Here is an 18,395-nt window from a genome sequence, read left to right as displayed (position 1 = left end):
GGGAGTACTCATCGCAGTATCTGAAAAATTCAATGCCGTTGAAACTACTCCCAAGCTAGATACACATATGCAACATCTACCTCCCGAATAGCCATACTCTAACCCCAACGGACTTAGAAACGCTTACAAACCAACTTCCAACATCTTTCATACTAATGGGCGACTTTAATAGTCACCATTATATTTGGGGATCGCACAAGATAGACGGTCGCGGGAAAATTATTGAGAGTCTACTAGAAGACCCCGACATCACTCTGCTAAACTCAGGCAGTCCAACACATTTTACAGTAAGTACGGGGAAAACGAGTGCGATCGATTTAACACTCTGTAGTAGTAAATTGACGCAATCCCTAGAATGGGAATCCTTATTAGACCTCCATAACAGCGATCATTTTCCCATAAAAGTTACATACCTAGATTCTACCCCACAACTGCAAAACAAACCCACTGTCAAATGGAGCATTAAAAAAATAGACTGGGGTATATACAAAACCATAATCATAAATATCCTCCAAAAAGCCCCAAAAAGCGCAATCGATCCAATCAACATCAACCAAGAAATCGAATTACTGGAAAAAACTATTAAAAAGGCAGCGCAGGAATCCTCTGGTCCAGTTAAACCAAAAAGCACAAAAAAAAGAAATACTCCTTGGTGGAACGAAAATTGTCACGCAGCCATGAAAGAAAGCCATAGGGCCTTTAACAAAGCAAAGAGACAACCAACAACCGAAAACTTAGTCAACTTCAAAAAACTTCGAGCAAAATTTCGCAAAGTAATAAAAGAAAGCAAAAGAAATTCTTGGCAATCATATATATCAACCATTACAAACAAAACACCAATAAATACCCTGTGGAAAAAAATCAGAAATATTAATGGAGTAGAATCTTACACTGAAATCCAATTTTCGATCTAGGGGATAACAAATCTATAACTAATCCTCAGGATATAGCCGACACCCTTGCAGAGACGTTCCAAAAAAATTCAGAAAATAAAAGCCACGAAGAAATAGTTCACATACCCTCGCCGCCCCTTACAAACCCAAAAAACGACAACAACCATCTAATAGACCCCGTTTCCGAATTCACCTTAAATTCAATCATAACCCTAGAAGAGCTAATGAACACTCTCCGGGGCTCAAACAATTCTGCACCTGGGCCCGACAATATACCTAATAAACTGATAAGGGAACTACCACAAATCGGCATCAACCATCTCCTCAATATATTCAATTGCATTTGGACGCACCATGCATTCCCGGACAACTGGAGAATGGCTACAGTTATACCCATACCTAAACCAGGTAAGAACAAAAACAAACCCGAAAGCTATAGGCCGATCGCCTTAACAAACTGCATGTGTAAACTTCTAGAAAGAATAATTAACAAAAGGCTTAGATGGTTCCTCGAATCAAACAATATGCTATCACCTAACCAATACGGATTCAGACAGCACCGCTCGACCACTGACGTACTGATAAACTTAGAGACAAGCATATGCGAAGCATTTCTGAAAAACGAATTCCTTATCACAGTATGTTTGGATATTGAAAGAGCATACGACTCAATACCAAAGACTACAATTATCAAGGCCCTAACTAAAGCTAGGCTAGACGGCAACATATTAGCTTTTATCAAAAACTTCCTGACAAACAGAACCATCCAAGTGAGAACGAACGGAACCTTTTCCAAACCAACCACCATACACAATGGAGTTCCACAAGGTTCGGTCATCAGCGTTACGCTTTTCCTGATAGTAATTAACGATTTAACAATGACCTGCAGCGGGGAAAACCAATCCACTATCATTGAGCTCATACAGGATAGCATCAACGACCTTCTGTCATGGTCCGAAAAATCAGGACTTAAATTCTCTCCCCAAAAAACAAAATACATCATCTTTTCGAGGAAACGCAAAACAATCGTACTTCCCCCTAATCTCTACATACGAAATACTGTAATCGAAAAAGTAGACAGCATTAGAATACTTGGACTCATCTTTGACCATAAGTTATCGTGGGAGCCACATATGAAATATCTAAAAACTACATGCACAGAAAAAATGAACATCATTAAAGCTTTGACAAATTATAGCTGGGGAGCTGAGCAAGAAATCATCATACAAACCTACCAGGCTTTAATCAGATCCAAACTCGACTACGGGTCAATAGTTTATAACTCGGCTAAACCCAATACCCTGAAAACAATCGACTCAATACATAACGCCGCTCTAAGAACAGCCACTGGAAGCTACAGGACTAGTCCAATAAACAGCATATTGTTTGAATCAAAAGAACCCTCATTAGAACAAAGAAGGAAATACCTGAGCATAAAATACGCAGCCAAAATGTCCTCCACTCCAAATAATCCCACATACAACAACATATTTACAAACAGATATACCCACCTGCAAGCTAAAAAACCCAAGCTTCCAAACCCATTCTATGGAAGAATTGCCAAATGCGATAGTTTCACTGTGATTACATCAACACCAACTATTCCGTGTAAATTCAGGAAGTTAGCTCCCTGGATTCTAAAAACACCAGAAATCAACGTCGACCTCGCAAGGTTTCCTAAAGACCAAATAAGCAGCACAGAACATAGATTTTACTTCCAACAACTGTATGACAAATACCCAAACCATCAAACGATATACACTGATGCATCAAAGACTGACCAGGGAGTAGGAGCTGCCATCGTCTGCGACACCACGACAAAGAAATTCCACCTCCCAATAACCTCATCCATTTTTACAGCAGAAGCCTGGGCAGTTCTTGAAGTTCTTAACCACATACGTAACCACAATGTCCAACCCTCCATCATTTTCACCGATTCAATGAGTGTATTCATGGCAATAGCAAATGTAAATCGCGGAACCGAACATGGAGTCATTTAAACATCCATTATACCTATACGGATCTCATCAATAACGGTAAACAAATAACCCTAGCCTGGGTTCCATCTCACCAAGGCATCAAAGGAAATGAGGCAGCCGACATAGCCGCTAAAGAAGCAACAGCACTTCCACCAGATAACATCGTCAGACAAGTCCCACACCAAGACCTCATCGTTGCATTACGCCATATCGAACAACAAACATGGAATAAAAAATGGACCACATCCAAGAAAATAAAAACACATGACGTTACCAAAGATTTCTTCCAAATAATGCCTAGCAGCAATATGAGAAGGAAAGACAGGATAATCATGGCCAGGCTTAGAACTGGTCACTGCAAACTCACTCATGAACACTTAATTAAGAAAACAGAACCACCAATGTGCACTGTCTGCAAGGAAACCATTATAACCAACCACCTATTATTCGAATGCAGGAGATTCAACACCCAAAGGCAGAAATATAAAATAACATCGACAGAAGTTCTGACGACAAAGAAGCACATAGAAAATACCCTGAACTACCTAAAGTACATCAACATCTACCATTGCATATGACCGGACAGAAAGAAGGAAACAGATTCTAATCGTCGCTAATGACCCATAGGTCAATGCGATGTAAAACTCGAATTAAAATATTATGTAAAATATAAAAATGATATATTCCTTCAAAATAAAACTTTCTTTTGGAATCCCAAAAAAATAAATGGAAAGATAAACCAGAGATCGTTTCAAAATTGACAAGGTTCCTTAAAAATGGTGCTTTAATCAACCACGTGCAATTATATTTTATATATAATCGAAAAAAAATATTTTCTCGCTCTCAACAGTGCAAGCAAGTATTATGTAAAAGGAAAAGTCTGAAGTTGTTATCATTTTCTCGGATAGTTTGGAGAAGTTTGACTACTCAGTTTCGAAGTGTATATCGTAAACAGAATTTTTACCTGGAGAAGATGAAGATCCATTCCGGAGTGGGGGGCGGCAACAGGAAATAACGCGACTCCGTGATCGATGGCGATTGGCTGTACCGGTTTGTAGGAATCGAGATCAAGATGATAGTCGTTCTCGTCGCATTCTTCGGCCATGTAGGTTTGCTCGATTGCGGTCGTATGAATGCTCAGCGTGCGATGAAGCGAACCAGTTGTGGCGTCTCTGCCTCGAGCATGTCGATGCTAAACGGAAATACAATAATTTCATGAATATTGAGAGATATTCTGACAATACGGTGCTTGAATTTAATAGTGCCTTGCACAATCAGCGAAAGAAAACTTTTACAGTCGAAATAAACTGGGATTTGCATGCCACGAGTGTGTCTCGCGCGCAAAAGCAACGAAACACTTTTATCTTTTTTAATTCTGTCGCAACTTGTATATTTCTATTTTAAAAAAGTATCTGTTTTTACAGTTAGAACGTTTTTCCACGAAAACTATCCTCGAGGAAAACTGATATTTTGGAACGTGTTCGATAAACGTTTTATCCGACGAAGTTTCGTAAATAAATGAAACTATCGTTCATATTTATAATAAGTACCATTGTAATTTAAGTTGGATAAGAAATTTTAGTAAATCTAAATTCACTATTTAAATTGCAACATGATTGCAGATGTATTAGAAGCGATGTAAAAACAATTTTAGTAGAACGAGAATCGAGAACCCAAGTCGTACGATTTCGAAGCTTCGATCGTGGCTGTTAAGCCATAACTTTGCATTGAATAATATCGTTGTTATAGATACCATATTTGTCAGACCACCGAGCACCATCTTTATTGCACAATATCTCGTAAACGGTCGAACGTGAATCAAATAGTCTTTGTTTTTTAATAAACGCGGAGAGTTTCGTTAAAATCGGTGAGCGACACGTTATGCGATTCCCTTGTGAAATATTAGAGTTTACCAACGTGCTAGTGAAATTTAAGCATCATGAAATTTATTCTGTCGCATAAAGGGACGTATATTAGGTCAAAGTTCCATGGATTTTTTAAGTAAAATAAAATAATAAATTCGTGTACTATTACATTTAATTTATTATATTATGCAATTTCCATTAATATTAACGAGTTCATCTTCTCTTAATAGCAAAGAAAAGCACTTCCCTGCTTACTCGAAATAATTGAATAATATTTAAATACGTAGAAAAATACTATAAAGAGTGGTCATACAATTGAAACGGTTTATATCTCGAGTTTTATAAAAACTAAAAAAATATTGCGGAGGGAAAAAGGTAATGTATATTTTTTTACCACTTTTTACACGAGAGCGACGAGAATTCAAAGTTCTAAAACGTGAGAACTACCATTCGTCGAGTTTATCGATTTACTGTTGCGTCGCTGGAATAAGTAAATATAAAAAAGAAATTTCCACGTGAAATAAAAATTTTTTACGAGTCTTCAAAAGCACACGTTCGTTTTACAACCGTTGTCATATTTTTCTTTCTTTATTTAAGTTGTTCCAAACGACGTAGGAAGCACTTTGGATTCATTTTCAGCGAACGAGGAAAACATTCAATTTGTAAAAGTAGAGTCTAATGAATCTAATTTGAATAAATTCCGGTCTTCAGACATCTCTCGACTGTACGAACTAGATTACCAATCACATTTTGACACGTGTTTGCAAACCTGTTCGAAGATAACGATGGGAAGCAATTTAGCCACATTTACGAAATATACACGATACAATGGCGCTCAGACGCTTGGAATTACGCTAATTTCACTCGAATTTCGTCCAACTATAAATATTTTGGTAATTCGCGAACGAGCTTCCAAGGAAAATAAACGAGAGTATCGTTTCGAATAGTTTGTTTCTTACTTTCGTCGAAAATAAAAATCGGAAACAGGAATTGGAGGCAGCGTGGATCCGCAATAGCAGCGAAAAATACATTGGCTGCTTGTATCCTCAAAGCTACCATTTTCCCACTTGAGTGTGTTTCGAGTATAGTTCAACAAGTTTAATAAGATCCCTGAGGGCGTGGCCTGAGCGTGGAGAGGTAAATGGTGGGGGGATGAGATCGAGCAACGAGACTGAGTCCAACGGTGGAATCGATTAAACGATAGATTAAACTATTCCTCTGCCTTTGCTTTCGTCCATTTTCATCGCCAGATAGTTTCTTTCAACGAAAGAAAATGATTTATCAAGACACTAACCTCTTAATATTATAAATATATCATTATGAGAATGTTTTAACAAAACCACAGATTTTCCCTTCTCAAAAGCGATAGTAATAACTGCGGATGTTTATGCATTTATGGGAAATTTTAATTCCCAAAAAGCTACAGAATGCACTTAATATGCAAAATTGTTATATTTAGGGGTCAAGACAACCCTCTAGAAAGCTCCCATTTAATTAATTTTATTAATAAAAATACGAATTTGCATAAAGATCCGCAGTCTAATGATAACGGTTTGGACATGTTTTCAGGAGACAAATTTCTTCAGGCAAGTAAAATTAAGAATGACAAGTACGAACGACGAGCTGCAAGTTTCCAACCCCCGGGGATCTCGTTTAACTCGTTCAACTATACTTCGCTATATTCCTTTCGGTGAATTTCTTGGGTAAATATCGAAATTACGAAGTTTAAGTCCATTTTTAACGACGTTCCCACCTGGTTTGTTGGACCAGGAAAGATACGACTCGATTTCTCTTAGCGGAGGAATTCCCATGCATACATCACAGCACTCTCTTGGGTACAAAGTGTCTTGTAAGACTTAACGTTGTCCTCTCGTAATGAGGTTGGTCGCGAGAACTTACGTTACCTTATGAAATTCGGCGACTTTCTCGAGGATGGTGTTCGTGTCGTGGAGAGGCGTGTGCTCCTGCTTCTTCAGGGAACTATTCCGTGAATTACATTCCGATGGCGATTCCGTGATACTGTCCAAAGTTATCTTCCCGGTATGCCCCGAGGACGGCACGTTTTCAGATTCGACGTCCTTGCGCGGCGATTCTCGGATGTCCTTGCAACCGTGTTGAGACTACAACAAACACGAACATTTTAATATTTAGAAACAAAATCCCTGATACGTAATCCCACATTGCAATCGTTACGTTAACTTTCTTTGTACAATATATTTTCTAAAGGAAATGTTTCTCTATTAAACCGCAAAATCTTGAGTCGACTCAACACTGGAACTACAGACAATGGTGTATTTAATTGTACCAATAAAATTAAAACGATAAATACTTGAAACAATGGAAAAGTGATACGTAATCCCACTTCACAATTGTTACATTATCTTTCTCTATACAACATATTTTCTAAACGAAATGTTTCTTTGTCAAATACAAAATTATGAGTCAACTCAACACTAGAACTACAGACAATTATAGTATACTTATTTATACCAAAAAAATGAAAACGATAAATACTTGAAGAAATGTATAATGCAATGGAAAAATCCGGTCGAGTAAATTTTTTATAATTTTTATTAGAAATTATTAATCATTTTGACCACTTCCGATAGTTTTAGTGTTAAAGTTGTTCTTATTTACGTTTAGATATCTCTATTATTTATATTAGCTTCATTGTTAAAAGCGTTTTATAATTAGGAAATCAAAAAATAATGTTTGAACATCTTTTTGTTACGAGATTGAATTTCGATTCGTTCGAAAAGATTAACGGTTTCCTTTCAGTATGATGATCGATTCAACTGTAAGCTTCAATTCATAATATAATTTTCTTTGATATAAGTGGCTTTTTTCTAGGTCTCCTAGCATTCAGACCCACTTGAACGAGCTCGTTCCTTACGATTGGACCGAGTACACACAAAGGTTCCTCGAATTCAGCTTTTAACTCCACCGAAGTCTTATCCCTTCACGTTGTTTTGACAATCTTGACACGGATGATTGGTTCGATTCATCTCACGCTGTAACTGTTCACGCAGAAAGACCTTTCTCGTAGCTAATGCAACCATAATGCTCAATTTACACACCGCCAAATCAATACCATCGCTCATTTTGCAGTACCCTACTCTCTGGAGTTCAACAACCAATTTACACGATACTGAATTTATGTGTAAATTTGATTGAATCGATACAATGGCGCAGCTTTGTTGTGTCATGCAACAATAATATCGTGCACGAAGTGTCCACTGGTGGGAAAGAGGAATGTCGATTAAAACGAACTTTCGAGTTTAACGTTTCTTTTTATAATGTGTTTTTATAGTGTTTTCTTTTCTTAAGCTTTACAGTTATAAGAAATCGAGGCATAGAAGTGGGAAATATCGAAGAAAAACAGTGCAAGAAAGGATGGAAGATTTACTGTCACCTTAAACTATTTTATTCAAAACAAATCATAAACCTTACAAAATTATAAATAAAAAATCTCTAACACAGAATTATAACTGGAACTTAATTTTTTGTAAAGTGATAATAAATTTTTAATTGATTAGAAGAGTGAAAGAAAAATATTGGAGAACGTAAGTTATGAATGCAACAAAACATTTATTGTGATACATGTATGAGAAAATAGAAATTGAAACTTTATATTGAAAAAAAAATGTTCGTTTTCTGAGAAATATTAAAAACTTTATATACCATTTTTTATTCATGGACGTAATCACCAATTGGTAAACATTTTCCCAACACTGATATTAACTTGCTACTGTTTATCTATTTCCAAATATTTTTTGTAAATAGACACAAATAATAAAGGGAAATTTTTTGAAAACTGATATTAACCGAAGTATAATTGATAACATATTTAATATTCGAGCGACGCTAGAAATATTTCCAGTAGTGTAGATTGGGAACTAGATTGAGAATAGTAAGAGTGAATGACAAATAGTGGATGAGAATCGGATTCAGTTAATACGTCGAGTGTATTTCATGCATATACGATGACCATGGATAGTGATAACATATTTTCTGTGGAAAGTAATGCAATTGAATAGTTTTTAGCCTTTTATATATTTTGTATAAAACAGGCAATACAAAAATGTTCGGCGTGTCTTTTTTTATGGATATAAATTATTTCACTATTCCACTTTTAAACGAATTTCGAAACACACTAGGCGTACAATATTAATTCCCAATCTTATTATTTATTAATTTGCTGATCTTTATACAAATTCATATTTTTATTAATAAAATTAATGAAATGGGAACTTTGTAGAGAGTTGTCTCCATCCCTAAATATAATAATTCGTATCTTAAAGTATTTCTTATATTTTTGCATATAAAGTGCATTCTGTAGCTTTTTAAGAATTAAAATTTCCCATAAATGCATAAATATGTCTCGTTCGGGAATTCAAAAACGAACCTCAGATGCAAAAAGGAGTTTCTGGAGATTCAGCACAACCAGAGTCTAATTTCCTAAGAATTAAAACTCCAAAACTTCCCCTCCGTATCACGGTTGCTCCAATTTTAGTTCTCAAATTTTCAGACTCTTGGAACCAATTAGTAACAATCAATCCACCAGATGTATTTTGACTAATATTCAAAGCACACGACGTGCAAAATTGCGCTGTCGCGTTAGAGACAAATGAAATCGATAAAGGTCAAGTGGAATCCCTCGATAGCAATCTAATCGTTCCACCGAAAATTGTTGCTAGTACCGTGATTGAAAGACAACGTCTGGGATTTTCGTTCGGTTCGGTATTCAAAATTAACTGTCATGCAGTAGTGCAGATACCTTTCGCAAAACACAATTTGTTGGGGATAAACAAGAGACGGGAGAGCTTGAATTCTCTGCGCGTGGCATGAGTAATGAAGTTGTTCTTCCTCCCCCCTGCAGGGCGGACTTCTCGACAGCCGGGTTTATGATACGTATGCCACACGGCGTATGAATCAATCGATTAGCTAGACAAGGTGTCAAGGCCCTAGAAATTGCTTTATCGTCGCGGAACTTTCGCGTTTCTGCTCGTCGCGTACACTTCCACAGCTTACCCTTTGATCTTCGGTAGCCCCAGTAACGTATCACGAACACGAGATGCAACGGTGATTTTTAACAGACTCGTGGTCACGATTTTCCTTTAACCTTTTGCAACAACGATCCCGTAAATCGCATGGGACACGGCGGGAGTTCGCCATATGGAAAGCAATTCGAGCTGATTTCACGGCTGCGATATTGCCTTTTGATTATTCTGTGCTTAAAAGGGCCAGTTCGGAACGAAAATCGAGGCTTTGTTAGCTTCAAACATTTTGATGGTACGTATGGCTCGAAGAATTAGAGGAAGTCGTTTATAAAAAGATTCCATCGGAGTCTGAATCGGTTTAAAATGCTGTGAGATCGTGAGAAAATGTTGGGGATCGCGTGTTGAAAAATATGATAGAAATTCAACGATGACGAAAGAAAATTGAATAAAGAATTTTGTAGAAAATGTCAAGTGTATAATTACAATAGATATCTATTGAATTATACAGGGTGTTTTCCCAGGTCACCCGTGGGAAAAGTTTTAATGGGAGATTCTAGAGGCAAAAAAGTAATTTTTTAATTGAGGCTGTGTTTAAAAGTTATTAAAGTTATTGAAGCCTCGATTAACAAATTTAAAATTTTTAAATATACGTACGTTTTATTTGTTTGATATAGTGAACATCCAGTGAACGAATATTGTAATAATTCAGGAGAATATAAATCACTAAAGTTAAAAATATTGCAGTGACAAAATATGAAACTGTTCGTATATAAACGAATGAAAAATTCTCTGTTAAATAACATTAGTGCTACGCAACTTACGTGCTATAAAGGCCTAATAAATAAAGATTGTAATACGAACGAAAAGAGTATATAATACTAGCGAAGTTTCTAATCCATTTACATTTTGTGGTAATACGCGTTTTTCGTGTCTTTAGCGGAACGAATGTGACTTCTTATTACACTTCCGTGTAATAAATACTCAGATTTACCTTTGAGAGTTCCCTCCGGGGCTTCTTAATCCGCTCCACATTCTACGCACATAAAATTCTCGGTAGTAATTTAAACACGTGAGCTGAAAGGCTTTTCAGTGGAGGAAAGACGTATGCAGAAAGGACCAATGCATATTTCGGCTCTTTCATTCGACGGGCATAATTTCGATGCGCAACATCCTTTGATGCGACGGCAAAATACCGACAAATGATGCAGCTAGGAACCTCGTCCAAACGGAAGTTTCTATTCGCGACGAGGTTACGCGGCTTAATATTTACCACGTGCTTGTTGCACTTTGAATTCCATCAATTCAAAAACTTAATTAAACTCATCACTAGACTGCGAATCTTTATGCTAATTCGTATTTTTATTAACAGAATTAATAAAATGGGAACTTTGTTGAGGGTTGGGTTAGGTCTCAACCCCTAAATATAATAATTCGTATTTTACTTTAAGTACTTTTTATATTTTTACATATTAAGTGCATTCTGTAGTTTTTTGAGAATTAAAAGTCTACTCCTCACAGATATTTTTAAGACTAGAACAACCAACTTAAATATATTTTCAAGAATTCAGTCGAGTAAATTTTCTACAATTTTTATTAGAAATTACGAATAGGTCATTTTAACCATTTCGGTAGTTCTAGTGTTAATCGAATGATACTTTCGTAAATATATTAAAACATATAGTGGGCTTGAGTACACAACGAATCGAAATTTAATTTTTTTTTTTAAACACGAAAAAATTGAGTAGTTTAGAATACGAAAGTATGTTGCTGGAAGTGATTAAAAATTTTGCGATACAATCGAGGTCCCAGAAGTCGAAAGACGTAATTTGTTCATACAATGCATACGTTTTTCGGAATCTGGGTCATGATTATTCTGCCGACTGACTTTGGCTATAAGCGAATTCCATTGTTCGAGTGATTTTCGTTCGTCTCGTTCCTGTTTGCTTTGTATAACTTTCTATTATAAATTTATATGTTTCGCGTGTATCGTGATTGTGCCCCGGCATTGTGGGGAATCTTCTCCTATTGGACAGAGCGCCAAATTCGGAAGTTATGCCGTTAACCGAAATCAAGATTATTACCGCGTGCCAGTCAGTCCACGTGTGAACTATAGTTTAGAATTTATACGTCTATCTCCAGATTTAATTAAGCATATTCTGTGCATTTCGATAAATGGAAACTGTTTGGCTAAGCTCTCGTATACACACCGACGATATAGAACGCTGTGAAATCTTCGTATAATTAGACGTAGTGGTGTTTTACGCGATAAAGTATTGTATTTCTGGAACAAACTGTAAAAGTTAAGTGTTTTAGGAACATTCATAATTAATTTGTACAAATCTCAATTAATTCCTTTTTTGCGTCTTCAACTATTATTACATTTACTAAGAAAAATTACCAGAATTAGAGAAATATTATGTGAATCATAAAATACTGAACTAACATTGATCGACGAATAGTGTTCTACCGATATTAAAAATTTACACAATACAAGGCTACAAAGTCTCGACTTTAATTTTTAAATCAGTTTCAGACGAGAGTACAAGAATTTGATTGATAAATATTAATAGATAATCAAAGTTTACTAATGGAGTATAATGACTCGATTATGGCAGCCAAAAGTTAACAAGTCGGAACTAAAAGGTTCAAAGAGTCGCTTTAAAATTAAAAGGAAACAAGAGTTCGACTTTTGAAATGAAAAATAAACAGTAACCTCGTATAAAAATGATAAAAGAGGAATGAACATGAAATTAAAAAAAAATACAAAGAATTGTAAAAATGAAGACAATTTGAATAAATTAATACTCTGATGTTTCTTTGTGTTTTCGAAGTTACAAAAATTGTTTTCGTTCTAGATGCTGATAAGAGAACTTATAAACACTTTTCGCTGCTCCATTCAACAAGTATTCCACGGATAGGGCGAGTAGGAGCGTACCAGCGAAACAAATACCTGTTCATTACTTGAATGAAGCTCATTAAAGTATTCGTGGAAGCCATAAGTCCAGCGTGCTCAGAGTTTTTCGAGGCGTCGATCGTTAGCGACAAGAGCAAGTAGTTTCCGCCGGCCTACAACCGTCATTGCTGCTGGAGGCCGATAGAAACCCCTAACCTTATCGCTCTATATATTTCTGCTTCATTTTCCGTCCTCGTCCGCTCCATCTTCTCAAGGTGAGACCAATTTTACATTTTTATAGGCCTGAGTAATCGAGGGATTAATCGCGACAGTATCCATTTACAGACTTAACGTTAAATTACATTTTATTCACCTGGATCAACAAATATTTCAACCAACAAGAATTCATCTGAAAATCCAAATAACTCGTTCGAATACAAATTTCAAATTTTCAAATTTAATTATCTCGAAAATGAAGCATTATTTTTAAAAATTGTATTCTATATTTATAACTTGCTATTTGTATCGTAATTACTGAGACGTATTGTATGAATACTGAGAATGAAATTGGAGTAGTTGATAATAATAAAAAATGAAAGAAATGCTTGGAAAATACTTTTGTCTTCTACATAACAATATTAATACAACTAATTTATAGATTCACATTTTCTAAATCTGTTAACAAAATTTGTTTTTATATTGAAGAGAAAGTGTAAGTAAATATCGTATGAATTTTAAATTTGGAAATCTGAAATTAATTAAAAAGATGTTACTCGACATGCGAATACTCGGGTTATTTTCAAAATATTAATTTTGATGAAATATTTATTCGTACATTATCCAGAGAGATACGTCGTACATTCAAGATTAAAAATTGTCAAATTAGCGTCCGTACGTTTTACACGCGAATAATTTCCGTGCTGCTATTAGCCATTAACAGAAAATGAGAAAAGTGTCGTCGACGAGCGAATATTTCAGGACAAATTCTCTATCAGCGCCACGATTTGTCAGTGAATTTATGGTTACGGTTGAATATTTTACTAGGTGATAATTATATATTTGAATTATTCATACATTGGAGATTTCAGACTGGTGGAACCTCAGGTTCTCAGGCACGATATTTTCATCGAATAATCAAACAAGAACGAAACGCTATCTGTTTAACACCGGAGCTTCTTAAATTATGAATCATGATTCCTCAGGAGGATCATAGACAATTTTGAATAATAGTAGAAGTTTCCTTGTAATTAGATTATTTTATCTTAACGCAAAATTCACAGTCTAGTAGTTCGTGAGTTTCCTATGACTCCTATGGAGCTAGATGAAATTTTGTTGTATTTTACCTTCTAATCTGCTAAATTGATTAATCATAGAATTTAATACTTGTAATATACTTTAATATTCTTTCGAATTATTTAAAGTTTAAAAGGTAGTTATGGTATTAATAGTGGCACAAAATATAAATTTTGTTTTTATTCCATAAATAAGCTCCGTTAGCATAACACTTTTATCACGTAAAATGGCATATTTCTATCTCCATTACATTCAACAATCAATTTAACCAAATATCACGACCAGTATATCAGTTCTATAAAAAAGCAGATTTTTTAATCTTTGAATTCATGCCACTATCAATGCCAAGAATATATCTGCCAAAATATATATAACAAAAAATAGAGCCTAAAAATTCATATAATTTTGAAGAGAAACGATTTGGACGCTATTTTAGTTAACACTGATTAACAACTGCAAGACCAAGTTTCAAACTCTCCTTTACAATAAATATAAACGTTTAGAAACTATTTATAGGTTCAATATTTCATTTAGAAGTCTAACAAAAGCTCAATAACATTTTTAACAGTTTGTTACTCTATCAACAATATCGATGTATTATTTTATAGAACACGTTTCGAAATGCATTTGTATGTAATTTTTTTCTGGCGCGTTGTTAGAGAACAGTATCAAATCGCAAAACGTCTAGCGCACGCATATCTTCTGATTTCAATGATCCAGCTAGTAGCCCGTATCGCTGTTTTTTCGTTTTAGAGTAGTCAAACGAAAGGAAAGGGTTGGTGATTTGAGTAGCTTTCGTATCTCCAGGCAACCTTTGGCCTCGTTCGCTGCTCGTATTCCATGGTTCGACGCTTTCGTCAGAGACACGGAGAATGTACGGATTTTATCGAAGAACTTCCTTGGCCGGTTGCCAAATCGTACGTGTACTTCACTGTAAAATCATTCGATCTCACGGCTCCTCTCTTTCTCCCTTTGTGCCCCACCTACCCGTTATACGATAGGTTTGAATAAATGATAGGAAAACAGTGACACGTCGGATAGTATCATCACGTGGATCACTGATCTTTATTGTTACTTTGTTGCACACATTTCACTTTCTACGATTCCGTTAAAACGGAACTTTATCCATCGAGATTATCTCCACTGAGTTCAATTAGCAATTTAATCCTTTTGTGAACAAATCTATACTTCCAGAATCAAGAAATTCATCAACTGCATCTTCGACGTCTGTCTTACATCGAAAATATTTTAAACAAAAATTAAATTTTAATTCACCCTGTCAATAGATTATCGTTCTCAAACAACTGACACATAAAATGAATGATTCTTCTCTTAGAGCGATAAATTTAGAAATTTATGAAAACGTAAAACCTTTGAAATGGATGATTCTTCTGGTTCGTAAATTTATGTCGTACTTTATGGACCAGAAGAATTATCCATGGGTTTTACGTTTTCACCAAAAACAAACAAATTATTAAAATTATTTACCAAATCATACTTTCGGTAATTGATTAAAACAGAACGTGAATATTCTTCAAATACCACTTTTCATACATTAAAACGCGACACTTTGTAATAATATCAAGAATCCATTCATAGAGTTTGACATTTTTATTAAGAATTATGGGACGCTGAGAATAATCCACTATGCAATTTGGGTCGCGCTCTAAAAGGGTTGAAAAGCACTGTTACAGTGTATTATGAACCTCGGCGAGGAAGGTGTAGAAAAGATGCATAACGAATCTAAATAGAAAATTGCATTTAAAACTTTGTCTTGTAATTTAGTTAGATAACGATAACTGTTGTTAAAAGTTGAATCGTTTCCAACTCAGTCAAGACCTTGGTGACGCTCTACAACATACAAAACATTCAAGACTTTCAAGACGACCAATTTCAGCGCCAAGACAGTCTCAAAGCGATCGAAACCACAATATTCTTGATTTGCTTGGAAAATTTTCAAGCAAAAATATTGAATTTCCACCGCCAGACTCGAATCCTCGACGTGGTTAACCGTTTCAACCGTCATCTGGTCGCAGTAAACCGGAGTCGTTAAGACTACAATGATATTTTCTCACTCTACGGTGGGTTTGTTCCTAGACTTGGGCAAAGCACAGTAACCATTAGCCTGCTTTTAGAGTATAAAATACCAGCTCTAACAGGCAAACGTGCACTCTGCTTCTGGCACCAAACGACACAACCTTGCTCTCTTAATGAAAATAATAGTAAACTAGTGGTCGTTTTTATCTTTCGTTAATTACGAATTTATTATTATGCGATAATTAGCCATCGATTAAATACTTGGATCAAGTTTTCTGTTTTCTACCTTCAAATCCCTTTTCCTTATGTCCCTGTGAATATTCAGAGTCGATTTTCTCGAATAAAAAAATGTTATTCTTTATTTTGTATTTGTTTTCTTTCCATGAAAAGTCATCCTGTCCTAAAATAATTCCGACGACCATGCTGTTTTAAATTATACGTAGTTGCAAGCTTTCAGAAATGGTTCGAAGAATATGCAATGGAGCACCGTACGAACAATAATAAACAGGGTTCCATTTGGTACTGTCACCTCTGTACAGTATTCTGAAACTACTGTGCTGCTCTGAACAATATTCTAAAACCACAGTACTGTATTTTCTGCGGCGTATAAGCCAAATCCAGGATATAAAACGAAACAGGAGAGCTTGTCTAAATATTTTGGAACATCCAATTTGTGCGATAGAGGATTTCGTTGCACGATACGCGCGAATGTGGAACGTTTTATTTTATTTTATTACCATTTAATATAGTATCATTTTTAACGAAGATACTCTTAATTATTGCAACGACAGAGAAACGCGTTTTCAAGACACGGTGGAATACAAAAATCCGTGCAAAATTTTCAACAAAAATTTCGACAAAAAATTTTCAACAATAAAATTTTCTACGAATAAAAAGCGCGTAACTTTTTTGTTCGTATCGCGTTGAATGAAAATTAGAATTTCAATTATAAACTGAAATTGTATTTCACGTTGAACGGATCGAAGCTTAACCGATCGAACGAACATCATGAATAAATCTCTATACGTTGTTTGGATTCGTCATCTATTATTTGAATAAAACATTGCACGTATTCGGTCGGGCGCGTGTACACGAATTTTCAAACTTAATTTGGCCGTAAACAAAGTCCCATAGGAAAAATATTTGTTTTACGTCTCCCTTGTTTCGATTAATTTTTTTTTCTCGCAAGATATCGTTTATTTTTTGTTTGTATTGCAAGCGAAACCGATCCATCGAAATTTGCTCGATTTTTTCGTTGCCTCGAGTAAATATTTAAGGAAAAAGTTCGTCCCCGCTGCTACGCGCGTTATTTGAACGGTTAATTTCTAATGTTCAGAACGTACGGCACGACGTTACGGAGGCTAAACGACGCTTTGTTTTGACTTTGAAACTTCGACTGGTTGCTAGAATTCCCACGATGATCCATGCAAAAGTTTCAAGGCTCGGCCAGCACACTTCGGGATAGCAATCGCTTGACGGAGCTCTAGTGATTACAGAGAAATAAAATTTAATGACTTACCTTGGACTCGGACGCGATAACTTCCCGCAATTCCCGCAGGAAGGCCCCGAAGAACGGTATCACAGGACATTCTGGCATCGCTAAAGCTCGAGCAAGAGCGAGGTCGTATTGGGGGGACAACAGGGCGGAGGAGAGGTTTTCCAAAACTGGTATTGAATCGTTCACGCTGTGCCAAAACGGCTTTAGCTTGTTGGACCTGAAACAAAATATTTCACTTTGTTGAACGTATTTGTATCTGACGGTCAGGGTAACTTCAAGTCTGTTACTTTCGACGTCAAACAAACTCAAGACTATTCATTCGTGTCTAATTTATTTCAGTTTTTTAAATAGTCGATTGCAAATGAAATAAACGTTATTCTATAGGTCAAATAGGAAACCTTACTTACAATTAGAATGCAAAAGGAAAAGATATCAATATGCTCCCGAATTTGATTTAATGAGGCAATGGATATCAGAAAAATATAAAGGTTGTTATACAAATTTCGAATATGGAGGCGTAGACATCAATTAAATTCTCGTCTATTCATTCGTGTCTAATTTATTTCAGTTTTTTAAATGGTCGATTGCAAATGAAATAAATGTTGTTCTATAGGTCAAATAGGAAACCTTACTTAGAATGCAAAAGAAAAAGATACCAATGTGCTCCTGAATTTGATCTAATGAAGCAATGGATACCAGAAGAGTATACAGCTTTTTATACAAATTTCTAATATGGAGGCGTAGTAGATTTTCTAGATGAAAATTTACGGAACATTTAATTTTATTATAATTTTTTTAATGTAACTGTTATTTTCTTAATATTACTGTAGTTTGTTTTCGATATTATTTCCATTAATTTCAATAATTATTATTGCAACGAATATTTATGTTAGGAATAAAATAAATTTGCTTTCAAGTTTATTCGAATTCTGGTATA

General features: G+C 35.4%; 1 protein-coding gene across 3 annotated transcripts in view; it reads right to left on the bottom strand.

The window, feature by feature from the left end:
• The window catches only part of LOC122404937 (1-phosphatidylinositol 4,5-bisphosphate phosphodiesterase epsilon-1-like), a 231,231-nt gene that overhangs the window by 49,081 nt on the left and 163,755 nt on the right, over positions 1–18,395 (bottom strand). For all 3 annotated transcript variants that reach the window (XM_043409383.1, XM_043409544.1, XM_043409459.1), the window contains exons 8-10: positions 17,480–17,675; positions 6,642–6,857; positions 3,837–4,064 (exon numbers count right to left, since the gene is read on the bottom strand). In XM_043409383.1, the coding sequence (XP_043265318.1) occupies positions 3,837–4,064; positions 6,642–6,857; positions 17,480–17,675 (640 nt within the window). The remainder of the gene's footprint in view (positions 1–3,836; positions 4,065–6,641; positions 6,858–17,479; positions 17,676–18,395) is intronic.

Source organism: Colletes gigas, unplaced genomic scaffold (genome assembly GCF_013123115.1).
Source record: "Colletes gigas isolate AHSC1104 unplaced genomic scaffold, ASM1312311v1 Colletes_gigas_Sc00001, whole genome shotgun sequence".
Lineage (NCBI taxonomy): Eukaryota > Metazoa > Arthropoda > Insecta > Hymenoptera > Colletidae > Colletes > Colletes gigas.
The sequence above is the reverse complement of the archived record's forward strand: the minus strand, read 5'-3'. Positions and strand labels throughout refer to the sequence as shown.